The 18,940-nt window shown below is 37.3% G+C and overlaps 1 protein-coding gene across 5 annotated transcripts in view; it reads left to right on the forward strand.

Moving 5' to 3' along the window:
* sgk2 (serum/glucocorticoid regulated kinase 2) overlaps positions 1-18,940 on the forward strand; it is a 50,909-nt gene that overhangs the window by 5,086 nt on the left and 26,883 nt on the right. The window contains exon 2 of one of the 5 annotated variants that reach the window (XM_008119072.3): positions 10,480-10,696. In XM_008119072.3, the coding sequence (XP_008117279.2) occupies positions 10,645-10,696 (52 nt within the window). In that variant the 5' untranslated portion in view covers positions 10,480-10,644. Of the gene's footprint in view, positions 1-10,479; positions 10,697-12,221; positions 12,307-14,548; positions 14,613-14,980; positions 15,067-18,940 lie in introns of those variants that run through there. The other 4 variants (XM_062978843.1, XM_062978842.1, XM_008119075.3 and 1 more) reach the window with 4 other exon arrangements.

The raw sequence follows: 18,940 nt of genomic DNA on the forward strand, positions 1-18,940 counted from the left end.
TAAATAACAGTATATACTTTAGTAATTAACATTACTAATCAGAGGAGTATCCTAACTCTCTGAATCAATTTCTTTTAACAGGTAATCTATCATAATAAGAGATGTCAAATAATTAATTTGTTCTTATAATGGAGCAACCATTCCAGTCTTTTCTAACAATGCTTCCTTCTCTTCAAAATTGTTCTAAATGTATCTGGATAATTATCTGTAGCTCAGGCATAGATACCATTAATCTTCTTTCATATATATGTGTATACACACACACACACACACGAGACTTATCATTCTTCAATCATATCTTCTAAATTTATTATAACCAAAAGACATCCATATATAAAAAACACTAGGTAGCAAAGTAACACACATGCTATCCCAAACCCTAATCACGATAGTCTTTTGCATTTATCTATTATAAATATTTATATTTAACACAAAATTTTCTTCCAAATCTCAGTTATTATAAAAATTGGACATAAATAAGCCAAACTTTAAAAAAATCCTGAGATGAATAAATTAACCCATAAACATTCATTTTGATGTTCGCTGCTCTATCTACTTCCTCATCTTTTTCAGCTGATCAATGTACCTTTGTTCTCACAATCAAATGCTACCCATGGTAAAGGATAAATCTCTAGGTTTTTTTTTTTAAAAAAAATCCTCATTAGTTGTATGTACCTCCCAGAATAAATGCAAGGAACTATTACACTGGCCAACACTCATTTTGGTGCCTCAAATGTTAGCCTTATTTTGGGGTACATTTGACCTGCTGATTCTAAAAATTGAACCAGTTTTCCCCTATCAACATATATAATATACCAGTTATATTCTGCTCACCCATAGAAAATCATGATAATTATAACTAAGAAATTAGAGCTGATGTGGTCTATCTAATGCAATTTTTTTAATCAATGCCCCAAATAACTTCCTGAACAGGCCTAAAACCCAAGACATCAAAACATTGTTTTTGTTGGGCTGTGTTGCTTCATCTGACATAAACCATTAAACCAACATCACTATTGGTAGTAACAGATGATAAACAAAAGCAATGCTCATGGATATTGTTCGTTATACAATAGCAGAATATATATGGCTATGTTTCCAAGATGCACTGTGTGGTATTGATTATAGGAACAGAACAATCCTGCTTCTACACATTAGTATATGCGATCATAGGACTTGACAATCCAGATAGTTTCTTGAGACAGACTAGCCAGGTACTGGGATGGTGGTGAGCTTTTGCAACTTGTAAAGGCTTCCTTTGTGGACAACACATGCCCCAGAGTTTGTCAAAATATTTTATCCCCCATACTGAAACTTACCCTAAACTTGATAAAAGAGTATAAAATGTTTTCCAGGATTCTGAAAGGCCTTGCTTGTTCTTCACTAAGCCCTACTTACTCACCTCTTTGGATTTTAAAAAACGTGCTGTTACAGGCAGAGCTAGCAGCAGAACTTGGGAAAATAAGCTGTTTCAAGTACAGTTCCATAATCCTGAAGCAGTCATAGTCAGAACTTTTCCTAACACTATAGAAAAGAGTCCTTGTACAGGCTGGGGAATTCTGAGAATTGCAGAACCCCCAAAGTACCTTTTCCAAGCATCCTGACAGGAAGAGCCATAGAAGTACCTTGAAGGTGAGGGGTAAATCCCATGCTTGATGAGATTGGTTAATCCTTTCTTGCGTGCTAATCTTTTTTTTTTTTTTTTAATGCTTTTATTTATAGTTATAGTGATACAATAAAAGAGGAGAGTCGCATGTGATTACAAAGTAGAATAATACAAAGGGGACAAAGTAAAATAATAACGAACAAACAATAAATGGGAGAGAAAAGAAAATAAAAAAAAGGAAAAAATAAAAAAAAGAGAATATATATATACATATATATATGTGTATATATATATATGTATGTATATATATAATTGTAAAACCCTGGTTTCCCTCGACCCTCCCTCCTCTCTCTGGATTCCCTTCCAGATCCCCTGCTCAACATTTATATTCTTATTTTTCCAAATTCTTTCCCGATCCTTTTTCTAAGAACCTCAGAGTGTCATAACAGTTTCTACTTCCATGTTTCCAGTTTTCTTTTCTTTTTCCTTAAGATATTTACTTAATTTGTCCCAGTCTGTTTTTGTGTCTGTTTTTACTGAAATTATCTGTGTTAGTGTGTCCATATTTTTTATATCCATCAGTTTCAAAAGCCATTGTTCTAATGACGGCGTTTCTGCTGTTTTCCAGAGTTTCGCAATCGTGATTCTTGCTGCACTTGTCATATATATAAACAATTTTTCATTGTTTATATCCGTGAAAAAGTCCGTTAGTCCTAGTAGAAAATATTCCGGTTTTAGGGTTAGTTTTGTTTGTAGTATGGTCTCCATTTCCTTCTGTATTATTTTCCAAAACCTTTTTACCTTCTTACATCCCCACCACATGTGAAAAAAATCTCCCTTCTCTTTCTTACATTTCCAACACTTATCTCCATTCTTGTTTTTATTAATTTTTGCTAATTTTTCCGGCGTTATGTACCACCTGAAAAAGATTTTGTACCAGCTTTCCTTTAACTGTGTTGAATATGTATATCTTATTTTTTTTTTCCAGCACCTTTCCCATTCCTCCATGCTTATGGTATGTCCAATCTCCCTAGCCCATATGGTCATATTTTCTTTTACATAGACCTCTTCTGTTTCCCAGATTAATAGCTGTTGATATAACATTTTGATAATTTTCTTCTCCATTTTTAAAATTTTGTCCCATATTGTATCATTTCTCTCAAATCCTATTTGATTATCTGTTTTGAAGCCTTCCATGATCTGCCAGTAATTTAACCAGGTTATCGATGGTTCTAGCTGTTTTACTTCCTCATATTTTTTTAATCTTATTCCGTAATTATCAATTTTTATTAGTTGTTTATATGTTAGCCATCTTTCTCTAGGAATCTCCCTCATGTGTTCTGACTCTAAAGGGGAGAGCCATAGTGGTGTCCTACTGTAAAATCTGTTTTTATATTTCTCCCATGTTGTTATTAATGCTTTTCTTAAATAGTGATTACTGAAGTTTTTTTCTTTGTAACCTTTCCTTTTCCATAAGTATGCATGCCATCCTTTGTTTAAGTCTTGGCCTTCTAATGCCAATATCCTTGCCTTTCGTAGGCAGGCCCACTCCTTTACCCATTCCAAGGCAGCCGCATCATAATACAATTGCAGATCAGGGACTCCCAGCCCTCCTCTGCGAATGTCGTCTTTCATATATAGATACTTAATCCTCGCTCGTTTTCTGCCCCATATGAACTTGTTAATTTCTCTTTGCCATTCGTCCAGAGTTTTTTTATTATTCAGAATGGGTAGATTTCTGAAAAGAAATAATGCTTCAGCTAGTATCTTCATTTTAATAGCGGCAATTTTTCCTAACATAGAGAGATGTAAACCATTCCACCTTTCCATTTTTTTTTCATTTCTCTCCATTTTCTGTCATAATTATTTTTTTGCAGGTGAATATTATTCGCGGTTAACTCGATCCCTAGATATTTAATTTTTTTTACTATTTCTATCCCCGTTTTTTGTTGTAACTCCTGTTTCAGCTTTTGTGAAATATTCTTTGTCAAAATTTTGGTTTTACCTCTGTTTATCCTTATGCCAGCAATCTCCCCAAACTTCTCAATTACTTCCAACCATGTCTTGATCTTGTCTTTGGGCTCCTCTATGATACACACAATGTCATCCGCATATGCGCGTATCTTGTAGCTGTTATTTTTTGTTCTTAGCCCTTTCAGCTCCTTGTTGTTTCTTATTGCTTCCAGCAGAATTTCTGATGTTAATATAAAAAGTAAAGGTGAAAGTGGGCACCCCTGCCTTGTCCCTTTCTTTATTTCTATACCTTCTGACAGTTGTCCATTTATTATAATTCTAGCCTTTTGATGGGAGTAGATATTTTTTATTGCATTCTGGAAATAGTATCCTGTATCCATTTCTGTAAGGATCTCGAACATACAGAACCAGTTTACACTGTCGAATGCTTTCTCCGCATCTAAAAATAGGAAGGCAACTTCTTTTTGCTGATTTTTTTCGTAATATTCTATTGCATTCAACAGTAATCTTATATTTTCTTTTTGTTGTCTACCGGGCAGGAAGCCACATTGATCTTCATGTATTCTTTCACTCAAAACATTTTTTAATCTTTCTGCTAGGATACTAGTGAATATTTTATAGTCAACATTTAACAGTGAAATCGGTCTGAAGTTTGAAACTTTGGAGTTATCTGTGTCTTTTTTTGGTAATAGTGTTATATTAGCATTCTCCCAGGTTTGTGGGGCCCTTTTACCTTCTAAGATTCCATTCATTACCTTTTGAAGAGGTTTACTCAATATGTCTTGAAATATTTTGTAATATAGAGTGGTAAGACCGTCCGGTCCTGGGGCTTTATTATTGGGCATCCTTTTGATTGCATTTACTATTTCTTCTATCTCTATTTTTTTATTTAAATGTTCTCTTTGATTTTCTGTTAATTTCTTTATCTCCTGCTCTCCTAAGTATTGGACTACTTTTTCCTTTGAGATATTATCTTCTGAGTATAAATTCTTATAATATTTAACAAATTGGTTTTCTATTCCTTTCTTATCAAAATATATGTTGTTTTCCTCTTGAATTTTGTCAATGCATTGTAATTGTTTTCTTTTATTCAATTTCCACGCTAGCCACTTTCCCACTTCATTTGCGTTTTCAAAATTTTGTTGTTTTATGTATTTCATTTTTTTTCCTACCTCCTCCAAATATTGTTCATCTACACGTCTTTTCAAAGTTTCCAATTTGAAGATAATATCTTTGTTCCTTGGATTCTTCTTTAATTTTTCTTCTAGATCTTTTGCTTCTTCTTCTAGTTTTTCCTTTTTTGCTCTTTTATCTCTGTTCTTCCGTATGTTTTGTTGCATAAAATGCCCTCTGATGTACGCTTTACTTGCATCCCAAATAAGAACTATATCCGTGTCCTCTTCCCTATTTAATTGAAAATATTCTATCAATAAATCCCTATATCTTTTTTGTTCTAAAGGGTTTTTTAATAGCATATCGTTTAGCCTCCATCTATACTCTCTATTTGCGTTCTTTTTATCCTCTATTAAAACTTCCATTGGTGCGTGATCGGAGTGCAGTCTGGGTAAAATCTTGATGACAGTTACTTGTGATGTTATAAGTTTTGTGCCCCAGATCATGTCGATCCGTGTCCAAGATGAGTGTCTATGAGAGAAGAACGTGTAATCCCTCTCCCTACCATTTCTGTGTCTCCAGATATCCTGCAAACCGAGTTCCTCCTTTAACTGCAAGAATCTTAGTGGTAGCTTTCCCCATCCCTTTTTTTTACTTGTCCCGTTTCTATTTGATTTGTCTATCTCAACATCCAAAACCCCGTTGAAATCTCCTAGCAGAATTAAATCCTCGTACTCTTGTTCTATGATCTTTTGTTGTAAGTTATTTGCAAATTGTGTTTTGCAACCGTTCGGCGCGTATATATTACAAACTAAAATTCGTCTAGTCCCTATTTTTGCCGTTATTCCTAGCATTCTGCCTTCTTGGTCTTTGAACGCCAAATTTGATTGTATCTTGTTACTTATATATGTCACTACCCCCCTCTTCTTTTCCATGCCCGAGGTGAAATATGTTTTACCTAGGCTGTTTTGCGTTAAGTGTGCCACCTGTTTATGAGTTATATGAGTTTCTTGTAAACAAATTATATCATAGTTTCCTTTTTTTATGTGATGACATATTTTTTTCCTTTTATTTGGTGAGTTAAAACCATTCACATTGTTTGAGTATATTTTAAGCTATTGTGTCATCGTCATCCTGATTATATTCTTTTTCTCCCTCCTTTACCTCCTTGTTTATAGCCATTAAATTTATTATATCTTCCGGTGACTTTTCTCTAAGTCTTTTCTTAATTCTCCCCGGCTCCTCCTTATCGCACCCAGTCCTTTCGTCTCCCTGTTCTTCCTCATTTTTCCCTTGCTTATAGTTTTCTTCATTTTTCTCCTCCTTTCTGTCCTCCGTATTGTCTTTTTTCAAAAATTTCTCATAAAATTTTTTTGCACTTTGTTCATTTGTGATCCATTTTCGATTGCCTTCCCATGTTAGCATCAGCCCCTCTATTCTGTCCCATCTGAATCTAACGTTTCTTCTTCTTAACTCGTCAGTTAGGAAATAGTATTTCCGCCTTCTTTCCAGAACTGTAATTGGGAATTCTTTTAAGATTGCTATTTTTACCCCTTTGTATATAGTTGGTATCCTAGAGTTATTTATCAAAACTTCATCCCTTGTCCTTTTTTTATTAAAGATAACCACGATGTCCCTTGGTGTACTATACTTTTTTGAATGTTTGGAATATACTCTATAAGCTCTCTCAATTTCATAATCTGTCTCTTCCTTTGTTTTTTTGATTATATTAGCTATTAATTCAGTGCATAATTCTCTAATGTTCTCATTTTCTGTTTCCTGCACATTACGCAGTCTTAACTGCGATTCTTTTTCTTTAATTTCTGTAATTTCCTGTTGCATTTTAATTGTTTTTATTTCTTTATCAATTGTTTTCAGTTCTTTCCTCATTTCTTTTTGGTTATTAAAGATCATCCTATTTTCTTCTGCTCTCGCAGTTCCCTCCTTTTTTGTTATGTCCAATTCATTTCTCAATTTAGTTATTTCTTCTTTGACCAATGTTTGTATCTCCTCCTTCAATTCTCTCCTCATGGTCGTCATCTCTTCTTTTACTCTATTAAATTGAATATCCTGTTTTTCCTGTAATTTAATTACTTCTGTTTGTAGTTTTAAAATTTCAAACATTACATCTTTTAAGCTATAATCCTCTGTGAGTGAGTCTTTCCTCCCCACTCCCTTTTTTTTCCCTTTCCTTTTCCTTCTCCATCTTATTTTTTGCTGCGCTCATCTCCACACTCTCAACACTCCTCTCGCCCCCCCCTGTTCCCTCCTTTCAAAGCAAAATGTGTAAATCTGAAAAAGCTTAAACTTAAACAACCAAGGAGATATTGTCTTCTTTCTCCTCCCGCCTTAATTGCTGTTGACAGCTTTTTCTTCCCGAATGTCCCAAGTTTCGCCGTTTAAACAGTTGATCTACCTTAAATGCATATATACATATCTACAAACATGTACCTATATACAAGCTGGGGATTTCAGACATACATTTCATTCATTTCCTAACATATTAAACCTATATTATATACTGTGCAACATATACAGATCTTCACTGATCTAGAGCAGTCATCAACCTTTCAATTCTCCCTTCTTTTCCCATTAACTATATTAATTACATTCCCTTGCGTTCAAAAGAGAGTTATTTCTGTATTTTCCAATAGATAGTTTCTTGTTTCACTGTTGTCCTGTTGCACTATTGCCTTACTCTTATCACGACCGTTCTCTTTATTTATTGTTATTAATATTATTGCTGATTATATTTTTTTCTTAAATGTCCTTCCCTTTCTGTATATTTCTTTCTTCCTCTATTTTTACTCACAGCCTTTCAGTCTGTTCTCGCTGTTCTGCCTGCGTCTGTACGATGTTTGAATGTCCCGTAGAATACACCTGCGTGCGCGCCACGCACGCGCGCACGCCCGCACGCCACGCACGCGCGCACGCCACGCACGCACGCACGTCACGCACGCCGCGCACGCGCACGCGCACGCCACGCACGCGCGCTCCGCTGCCGCTGCTCTCGCGTCTGTGCTCCTTCCTTGTTCTGTGCTGTTTGCCTGAAAGTCTTCTCGCCTTCTCGCCTTCGGTACGTTGCCCCTCCTCTAACCTTGCCGCTCCGAGGTGAGCCGGACTGCTCTGCTTCAGCTCTGCTTCAGCCACGTCCTTTCCACTGCCCTCTGAGTTTTTCCCCGGAGCTGCGAGTTCTTTTAGGGCTCTGAGCACCGGCCTCTTTTATATAAGTTTTACCCTCTTTCTTATCTTTCCTCCTTTCCTTCCACCGACCACCGTCTTCAATCTTTAATCTTATTGCTTTCCATGCTCTTCTGTAAATTCACCGGTGCCACACTGGCCCAGTGACTGTCTTCAGTAGCACTCTAAGGCTTCTCTCATTACATCATTCTCATTCGGGTTCCCTCACGGTTGTGAGCAGCTTCACTTTTTTCTTTGCTCACAGTTCTTCCCCACAGTTCTAAAAATTTAAAATAGTGGCGGCGTTCTGCCCTTCGGATGAGAAGGTACCTTCTCCTTACTCTGCCCGCCTCGCCCTGTCTGCACCGTTCCCTTGGTGCTCAGAGGTCTCCGGCTTTGCACCCCACTGCCTTGCCCAGCAGTAAAAGGGGGAGAGACACTGCTCTCTCTAGTATGTGGAGAGGTCAGAACGCTGAATTTCTTGGAGCTTCAGCGTTCTGCTGCATCCGCCATCTTGCCACTACCGGAAGTTTGCGTGCTAATCTTTGAGCAGAACTGGGTTTATATTCTTTGCATTTGTTTGGTTATCTTGACGAGCTCGCCATAAATTCCACAATGAACTATATACAGTTAGTCATTTATAACAAGCTTCTGTAAAGCATCAGTTCCTGGAAGGTTGAGGAACAAGTGGTAAATTGACCCACAGTGTCCTGAGAATCAGTCACAGTCATGGGCCAGAAGGTCAACAACATCTTGATAGTCGTTTGAGCTCCTAGAATATCTAGGTCAGGACTTTTGTCATATTTTTGTTTAATTCTTCTTTTGACTCTTCTTGTCCTAGAGATCTCTTTTGGATTTGTCCATGCATGCCTTCTACATCTAAATGCTTAGACCCCTTCTTCCAAATATTTAATATTTGCACTTATATACGCCCCATGGAATAGAAGAGAACCCAAAAGTTTAGAAACATGAAGGCTTCATCAACTGCATCTACCATAGCAGAATCACTATAAATCTTTCCAAATCAATTGGGGGAATATTTGAAGCAAATAAATAAAGGACTACACAAATTTTCACGCACAGTAAAACTTAGAAGTTGAGTTAAGGGAAACCATTCAGAGATGCAACCAGAAGTAAACCACATGCATTCTGTGTTATCTGCTCTTTGAACTTCATTGTACAAACTCATTTTAACATGTTGAGTCAGCATTATAAGCATTTGTTGTTTCTAATTGCGGTTCCACTTATGGTGATCCTAAGAATGAGAGATCTCCAAGTCACCCTGTTATCAGCAATTCTGTTCAAGTTTTAACCACACCAGTCTGGGGCATTCTTGCTGAATCTATCCACTTGCTTCTTTTTTCTTTTTGTACTGCCTACCACCTAACCAAGCACCATCATCTTTTCTAATGCACCTTGTCTTCTCATGATCAAGTATACTTAACATTAAATCTGCTATGATTTAAATAAAACTGTTTATAATTATATACCATCCTTCTCACCATGAAGGGGATTCAGAGCAGAATATGTAAACGCTGAAATAAAGTAAACCCATTTTGCATATTTGCATTATGTTCTTTAAAATACAATAGGTTTGCATATTATGCTAGGGATCCATTCCAGGATTTTTGTGTAATATAGATTCCCATTTTTCTTTCTTGAAATGAACATTGTTTTGGGCTTCTGGTCAAAGTATACCATAAAATTACTGTGGAGCACCTAGAAAATGCAAATACATGTTCTCAATAGGCCTCAATATGGTTAACTCCTCCTTTCAGACATTCATTTCACATCCTATCAATTAATATACCCCTAGTTCTCATCCTTTCTGCCTTCTTCAACTGAGTTGTGAAAGAAGGAATATGCATAGCTATGGCTCAAGAACAGTCATCTTATGGCCCTCTAGATTATGCCTCTCCTACAATTCTTAGACAACATTGTAAATGGTGAAGGAGGATGGGAATTGAATGGTCACACCTTTCCCACTGTAAAGTTTTACTTGTTGATAGGAAATCTAAGCTGTGGAGCTGATTCAAACTTCTTTCTATGTAGGGGAATTATGCCTTTTCATTTAAGATCTCTGTCTGTTCATGTTATAATGAAGTTTTTTTCCGCCTAATAGCAGCATACAATAGGTGTGTGTGTGGTGTCGGGGGAGGGATCCTCAGGACTGTAGAAGGCTAAACTCTCTCTTTTTACACATTTTCCCCCCAGGGACTGTAAAAATGATTTTTGAAGGGCATCTTCACATGATAACTGATCTTGTGATGATGCTGATTATGTATGAATGTAGCAATTAGGCAGCACAATATGCCAAAAGGAAAACATGGCTTATCCACAATAATTCTAGATGCCAGGCAGATGGTGAACCTAATTTAAGTGATCAGTTGTGTGCAGCAACCATATCTGGAAACAATAATGATCACAATGACAAGCCCCACTCAAAATATCTGCCTATTCTGAGGAAGCAAACAGCCACCTTGCTCTAAATTTTCCATCTGAGTACAGTCTGTACAGTCAATGAGTTCACATCTGTTTACAGGTTCTGCTGCTGGCACCCAACCAAAGTGTAATCACAACGTTTTGCTTTTACTTTCTACCTGTAGGAAGCTGACAGTAACATTTTCAGAAGGACACAAGATCAGAGACCTTCAGAGCCTATATTCCTTCTTCCTGCTCTCAGCAAAAGCCCTGACAAGGTAGAGTGACGTGGACAAGAAAACTTCACTCAGAATTTCTTAGACTCCCTATAGGTCTCCAACACTAACTTGATGCACCCACCTGGAACAGAGTCCGTTTTTACAACACTTGGAAAAACAAAAGGTAAAGTTGAATGGAGTCACATACTGTACTCTAAACAATTTTGTAACCGCAGGTGGTAGTTAGAAGAAGTATTTCTCCTCGCTCCAGCACACATTTACTCATGAGTGCAATGAGTATGAAGTGATTTTGGTGGTAACTAATTAACAGTGCAGGCAAATAGTGCTGGGCAGGGAAGGGGAAATCTTCAAATTGGAAGAGATTAACCTGGCCTTTTCTTTTGCATTTAAGAACAATTTGATCTGCAGAATGATAAGAAATCTTTCATTATAACATAGGCATTGTCACTGGTTAATCTTCCAGATCAAACTGATGATAAAGGCCCAAGAATAGAGCTAAGTAAAAGGATTGACAATCCTCTGTTAGTATTTTTTAAAATATATATACTTTTTCAGAAATGCTGGATTGCCAGGCGGGTTCAACTGATTACTTGTCAATTTTAATGTACTTGTTGCTCTTGGTCCTTTAGCCTTTTAGCTGATTTTTTTGTTGCTGCTAAGTTCTTTTGGTGAAATACTTCCACATGGATGGAAAAAATAGTTATACTTTTGCTATACCATGCTTCAATATCCACAAATTTTGTTTCATACACAAAATTATTTTAAAATATTGTATTAAATTACTTTATATACATAAAGTGCATATAAGACAGAAATTATTTCTGTCTCTAGACTTGGGTCCCATCTTCCAGATTTCTCGTTGTGTAAGTTTATGCAAATAGATGTATTCCAAAATCTTTTTAAAAATCCCAAATCCAAAACACTTCTGATCCCAAGAATAGAGGATACTCAGCCTGATATTGTCATTTCTAGTAGTTCTAGAAAATTTGGCAGAAACCATGAACTGTTTTTATCTGTGAGCACAACTGTAATCTTTTCACTGATTGATTTTTAACTAATGTTTGCTTATTCTTTATTTTGAATGGTTTTATTTTTTTAATGCAATTGCATTAAAATTAGATAAGTATCATCACAGCCGTTACTTGTAGTAGGGGTGTGAAAGATGTCTTACAGGTATTAATGGTTCTATAAGTTACAGTGACAACCCATCACAGTTGTATATCACACTGCTATCTACAACATGTGAAGAATCATACTGTACACTAGATTGCATACATATACATACTAGATTTCACACATACACTAGAATTCACACATTTGTGGTTTTGACTTTTGTGGATTTGATTATTCAGATTTGATTTTAAAATGTTCTCACTAGGGACATTTAGGTCCTCAAGTGCGATTCTATGGCCAGCTTCCAGCAAAGGTTCTACAGACGTATGCTGGAGGTTCGAGGGGGAACATCTTTCTATGGATCTCTATATCCTTCAGTGGTCTCTGTGGTTGACCATAGAGTCATGCTGGAAGATATTCTCTTGAGTGAAATAAATAGCATTTCTTTATTTGAGGTTTTTCACTTTCATGAGATTTATTTGCTCCTAACCCCAGTAAATGTATAGGGCTGACTGTATTGTGTCATAAACTATGGAGAACACTCATTAATGAGATCTTGCTGCTCCTACCCCCAGGCCATTGATCTTGAATCATGTTGAAAAGTGCATGGTGTTTCACCAAACATGCTGAAACTATGGGCCCCAGCTGAATTCTAGTGAGGTAACATGAAAATATTTGCATTGATTTAACTTCATCAAAGTGAATATGCAGTTGAAGATCCTTGTAGCTAAAGAGAGAAGCCTGGAAGCACAACTTCCAAAGGATAAAGCACATCAAAGTACAGGAGGAGGCCTATTATATAATTACATTATGTTTTGATTGTGTCTAGAGCATCTACTGGGGAGTCAACAAGGGGCAGTAATAAAAAAAGAGGGAGAGATTGAAGTTTTGGGTCGATGTTGACTGTTGCATTTACACTACAAGCTTATTGAGGGCTGCCATGGCATAGGAAAAATAGGAAATAATTTATGTAGTTTCAGGATTCTTGTTGAAGTGACCCACTTTGTGCCTTCTGAGGACCACTGAGAGGCAGCGTGTCCACAGAAATTCATGCTTGTGAGGCTTGTGGTATGTTTTGGAGTAATAAAATGCACATAAAGTCATGTATTCACTTAGATGTGGCAGAACCAATTCTAAATGGAATCATGTGGAGCTTTATAAAATGTATAGTTATGGGGCTATGGTATTTCATTATCATCATGATATTAAAATATATCATAGAATCATAGAATTGGAAGAGACCACATGGGCCATCCAGTCCAACCCCCTGCCAAGAAGCAGGAAATCACATTCAAAGCACTCCCGACAGATGGCCATCCAACCACTGCTTAAAAACATCCAAAGAAGCAGCCTCCACCCTAGTCTCGGGCAGAGAGTTCCACTGCTGAACAGCTCTCACAGTGAGGAAGTTCTTCCTAATGTTCAGGTGGAATCTCCTTTCCTGTAGCTTGAAGCCATTGTTCTGCTTCCTAGTCTCCAGGGCAGCAGAAAACAAGCTTGCTCCCTCCTCCCTATGACTTCCCTTTACATATTTATACATGGCTATCATGTCTCCTCTCAGCCTTCTCTTCTGCAAGCTAAACATGCCCAGCTCTTTAAGCCGCTCCTCATAGGGCTTGTTCTTCAGACCCTTGATCATTTTAGTCACCCTTCTCTGGACACATTACAACTTGTCAATACAGTGTTCCCTCACTACTTTGCGGTTCGCTTTTCACGGACTCGCTGTTTCAAGGTTTTTTAATAAACACTAAAATAATAATATAAACCATAAACAATTATGATTTACAGTGGTGGTGGTCTCAGTTAGGTGTGGGCATCGGGGCGGAGAAGAAGCCCAAATGGCAGCGGGAGGAGGAAGTGGCACCATGTTCCCCTGTCTCTTTCTTCCCTTCCTTCCTTCCTCCCTTTCTTCCTTCCTCCCTCCCTCCCTCCCTCTTTCTACTTCCTTCCTAAGGAGAAGCCTAGCGTCCCTACTTCGTGGATTTTCACTTATTGCAGGTGGTCCTGGAACGTAACCCCCGTGATAAGTGAGGGAACACTGTATCTCCCTTCAATTGCGGTGCCCAGAATTGGACACAGTATTCCAGGTGTGGTCTGACCAAGGCAGAATAGAGGGGGAGCATGACTTCCCTGGATCTAGACACTATACCTCTATTTATGCAGGCCAAAATCCCATTTGCTTTTTTAGCTGCCACATCACATTGTTGGCTCATGTTTAACTTGTTGTCCACGAGGACTCCAAGATCCTTTTCACACGTACCTTTTCATATAGCCTTGGGGAAATTTGGTTAGAACTCAAAAACTAGAAAATAGCAGAACTTTGGAAGTTACTTTAAAAAACAAAATCCTTTCCATTACTCATGACTACAATTTGAAATTTCATCATTGTGAGTTGCAGTTCGTAAAGTGTAGCTTGTTGTGTTATTTGCCACATTGCCAAGTACTTTTCATTGTTTCTTTCCAATAAGAAAATCCCTTAGGAATGATACTGTAAATATCTTCAAACAACCTTAGAAAGAAAAATTAAAAAGTAGAAAACATTACTTGTTATATCAATTGGATGATTTGTTACCTTTGAAATGTGGTTTTCTTACACTGTCAATAATTTGCCATAGGTAGCTATATGAATTATAATGTGTTTCTTCTAAGCTCTGGAAACTATTAAACTGTTACATTTTTGCTCAGTTCACCGTCTGGCTATAATGGAGTAAACAATGTACTGAGTACCTTTCTCATCTCTTTTTAACAAATGCCCAGAAACTTTCCGTTCCAAGCTAAAGTTTCATAAGAAATGCCTTTGAAATCTTCTTATCATTGCACCAGCTTGCATACTTGGCAGCTTCTCAGTGAGCTTTTTCTGCCCTCTTGTTGCAAGAGAGGAGGTTCCAAGCTTCTTCTCATTGGAGCCAAAACAGGCAGAAGTAGAAAGGGAGAACATTTTAAAACCCGAAGAGGACATGGCTGAGGTAGGTTAATTTTGCAAGGACTTTAACTCCCCCCCCCCCCCGCCCTAAATTCAACTGAAAAAAAATCTCAAAAACTTCCCAAAGACTGGATGCTTGTGTTAGGTGAGTTTACATAATTGGTTGTGAATAGATTTTGTATGATTTCATCCAGCTGATGCTGCTTATTTGCTTATCTGTCCCCTTACCTGACAGACTCTATAACATGTGTATGTGTATTTATTTCTCTGTTCACCTGCTCTATAGTGCTTTAGACTATAGCTCTTATGGTGTATGTGTGAGAATCATTTCAGTGACCATAAAAATATTCAGATCTCTGAAATCTGTTTCCTCTTAATTTTATTGTTGATAGTGTGAAAATGATGTTTGCCCAGGTTCCATTTCATGAGAAATCCTGTTACACAAATATGAGGATTTTATCAAAAGACTGTGAGTGCATCAACACTGCAGAATTAATGTAAGTTGATATCACTTTAACTGCCATGGTTCAATGCTATGGAATCCTGGGATTTGTAGTTTGGTGAGGCACCAACATTAAAAACTGCATTAATTCTACAATGTAGATACACCCTCTGATGTGTGGCAGTGAAACAATTTCAGTGTTTCCTGCTTGCAGTTGCCAGAACTTTGTAAAAACATACTTAAGTTCTGGATAACTATGAGTGATTATTTGGAAAGGCAAGACAACACTGGGTGTTACAAAAGGGGTTCTTTAATCGTTACATTTTATCCAATATTTCAGAGGAAAGAATTGGCAAAACCATCTCTGAGTATTCCTTGCCTAAAAAAACCTATGAAGTTCACAGGGTCGCCATAAGTCAACAGGCAATGTGAGGGCTACACACACACCCTTTGTTGGTTTAGATGAACTGAGCTGAGCCATGAACATGGGAGAGGGAAACAAGTTGAATCTGAATCAAATCTCTTAATTTAAGTGTGAGAAGGATCAGTTTTAAATAGGATTGCTGTTTTTCTGGTGGTATTTGCAGGCTTGTTACTGCCTTAAAACGCAAAAATTCAGGGCGGTATCTGGGATGGAAAATATTTCATGTAGAATTCCTGCTGGTATCTCAGTTCATTTGGCCTAAAGCAAACCAAAAAAAAGTATGTCAGATATTGGTTTGAAACAGCATATTTATGCACTGCAACCAATTAAGATGTCATAGTTATCATAATTTTCAAAGAATTCAATAACTGTTTATTTCTCTCTCTTTTTATCATATTTACAAATTCAAGATCTTTCATCTTCATCAGAGCTTGTTCATGAAGAGATCAAGGGCCTATCTGGTTTGCATTTTTTTCTGAACTACAGTAAGCAACCAAATGCTTCTGGCAAGCCTACAACAAGCTGAATGTGAAGGCAATAGCTCCACTGTTGTCCTCCAATAAGTGTTATTCACAAGCCTTATCCTTCAGGAATCTACCTTTTAAAATATTTATATTCTTCCACATATTCAAGGATCTCAGTGTATCTTACAATAATCAATTGAGTCCTCTTTGAAAGCCATTCAAGTCAGTAACTCTCACTACATCTTTTGGGAGCCACATCTGATCTATGGATATAGTTGTCCATAAGTTTTTCATTTTGTCCTGCCTGGATCTTATAGTACAGCTTAAATGGGTGACCTTGAATTCCATGAAGATGTAGCAGATGTTGAGAATTTAGCAGTATGATGTAAAGACAGAGTGGTGGTTGTCACAAGGCATGCCCTATGGTACAGTAGAAAATGTTGTCTCATACCCTCCAACAGTTCACAAATGAAAACCAGAACCCATGTGGCCAAGCAACATCGAACTATGCTCAAAATGGCAAGAGTTATTAATGATGAACATACAAGCTAGGAGAGGTTGCAACAATTTGTTTTTCCCAGATACTACTAGGAAAGGCAAAATTCTGCCCCCTTCAGCTTGCACCAAAAAAGGTATGATGAGGACTAAGTGGGAAAGTAGGAGGAGAAGAGAGATACTGGGACATTTTAATAGCAGCTGAAAAAGTGGGGCAACAGAGGATCAACTGACATGGTCCCCACAAAATTGGGACATTTGGAGTGCACACTATCTCTTTGGCAGGGTTAAATTAAAAGGCAAATGCCAGTTTCATAATCTTCAGTTCTGTGGAATTAGGAGGGGTATTCTTTGTTTTTGAGAGTGAAATGAGAAACAGCCATCTTGCTATGCAGTTGCGGTTATGAAATGTAGCATATATTAACTAATCTTGAATAAAGTTTTGATGTATTTTTTTACACCTGATATCTGGTGATTCTAGAGCTTCACTTAGCAGCCAGCCTTGAGAAGGTGAAAGTTGAACTGAGGATTGGCCTTCTAAACTTATCTCTTTTTTATGGCAGAATAAATAGCCTTAATCTCATGGTTAAATAAATATTTGAAGAACTCCTGTTAACATTGGTCTTGTACTCCTAAAAAAGCCCTACCCCAATCAAGCAGTCACTACATATGTATAACACTACAGGGTATCTTGGCAGAGGGTGGGGTCACCATAGTTACTGATGAAATAACTTTCTGGAGTTGATTTACCTAGACTCTTAAAAACTGTTGTTGTTATCATGTTAAGTTTTTTTCTCTTTGATTTAGCATACCATAGTCTTTCCTATGGAGAGTTGTAAATTTATCTCACATAAATTAACTGCCACTAATGCTGAATAAAGAAGTAGTTAATTCCTCGCAATGTTGGTAATATGTATGTTCTAATTATTATAGTGCAAAATTTTCTTCTTTTTAACTTTTGAATTCTCCTTTTGTAACAAGAGTTCAGTTTTTACTAGAAATTATACTCAAGCACAATGACAATTTTATTTGACATCAAGTTGCCTGTTGATTTATGGCAACCCTATAATTTCATAAAGTTTTCTCAGCCAAGATTTGCTCAGAAGTGTTTTTGCCAGTTCTTTCCTCTGAAATACAGCCTACAGAACCTGGGATTCATTAGTAGTCCCTCATCTGAGTACTAATCAGATCTGACACGTCTTAGCTTACAAGATCAGATGGAATCTGGTGCCTTTAGGGTACAAAAACAACTATTTTGTGATAAAATTAAATGCTGCAAATGGAAAAGCCAGTCCAAGGTATTATGTTTCAGCTAACAGTGTGCCGCTGTTACTGGCACAAGGACACGTTTTTTCAACATTGGGAGCCAACTGGCCTATCCCTGCAACTGGATAGCAGCAGTTTTATTTTTTCCAGGATAAGTCTGGAAAAGTTACTTTGTGACTACAATGTCCAGAAAAACCAAGGTGGCATGTGGACATGTGACTGGGGGTTACTGTAGCTGTCCAAAAAAGCTATTTTCCCAGTGTCCGTTTTAAGCCACTAAAGAAAGCCCTCCACAAGCACATGTGCCTGTTTGCATTTAGAATAAAATCAAGAGTTGCTCTTGAAGACTGTAATAACTGGGGATGTTTTATAGGAACAAACATATTATTTCTAATGTTATACTTGTTTCTAGTATTGTTTGTGTGGGTGGTATTTTAATTGTTATCACATTGGATTTTGTTAACCGATTCAAGGGTCATTAATATGGAATTCTGGGATTTGGAGTTTCATGAGACACTTGCGAGATAGCTCTAGTACTGCAATCCAAAGAAATGCATTAGAGAATTCTGATTATCTTATGAAAATACAAACTCAATAATTCCATTGGATGGAGCCATGGCATCACACAGGGGACTCCCTTACCTCCCTGCCATTTCACCAGCCTTCATGATGAAATAACAGCTCTGTCACCCCATGTGCCGCTTCATCCACTGGAGCCAGCACAACACAGACAGGCTTCCATGTTTGGAGAGAAGCTTCCTAGGATGTTTCCATTCCGGTTGTGGGTAGGGCCTCTGCTGGAAGTCCAACAATATCGTGCCCATTTGTTGGTGGACTTGTGAGGAAATGTCCTAGAATGCTAAGAAAGCCCCATGTGATGAAGTTGTTAGAGTGGTACATGTTGAGCATCCCTAATATGGAATTCCAAAATCTGAAATTATCTGTTTGTGTGGCTGAATGGTTCGATGTCCACAAAGTTTGTTTCATGCACAAATATATTGTATGACATTTTCTTCCAGCTATGTATATAAGGTCTATAATATGAAACATAAATGAATTTGTGTTTAGATTTTGTTCCCATCTCCAGAATACCTCTTCAAGTATGAATGTGCAACAAAAGTATTCCAAAATTCTCAAAAATCCAAAATCTAAAACACTTCTGGTCTAAGCATTTTGGATAAGAGATATTCAACCCATAAATTGTTCTAATTGTACTGTGTGGATTAGGATGTTGTTTATAATTTAGGGCAGCATGAGATTTCACATGTGGACACGGGTTC

This window comes from Anolis carolinensis, chromosome 4, assembly GCF_035594765.1.
Source record: "Anolis carolinensis isolate JA03-04 chromosome 4, rAnoCar3.1.pri, whole genome shotgun sequence".
In the NCBI taxonomy this organism is placed as follows: domain Eukaryota; kingdom Metazoa; phylum Chordata; class Lepidosauria; order Squamata; family Dactyloidae; genus Anolis; species Anolis carolinensis.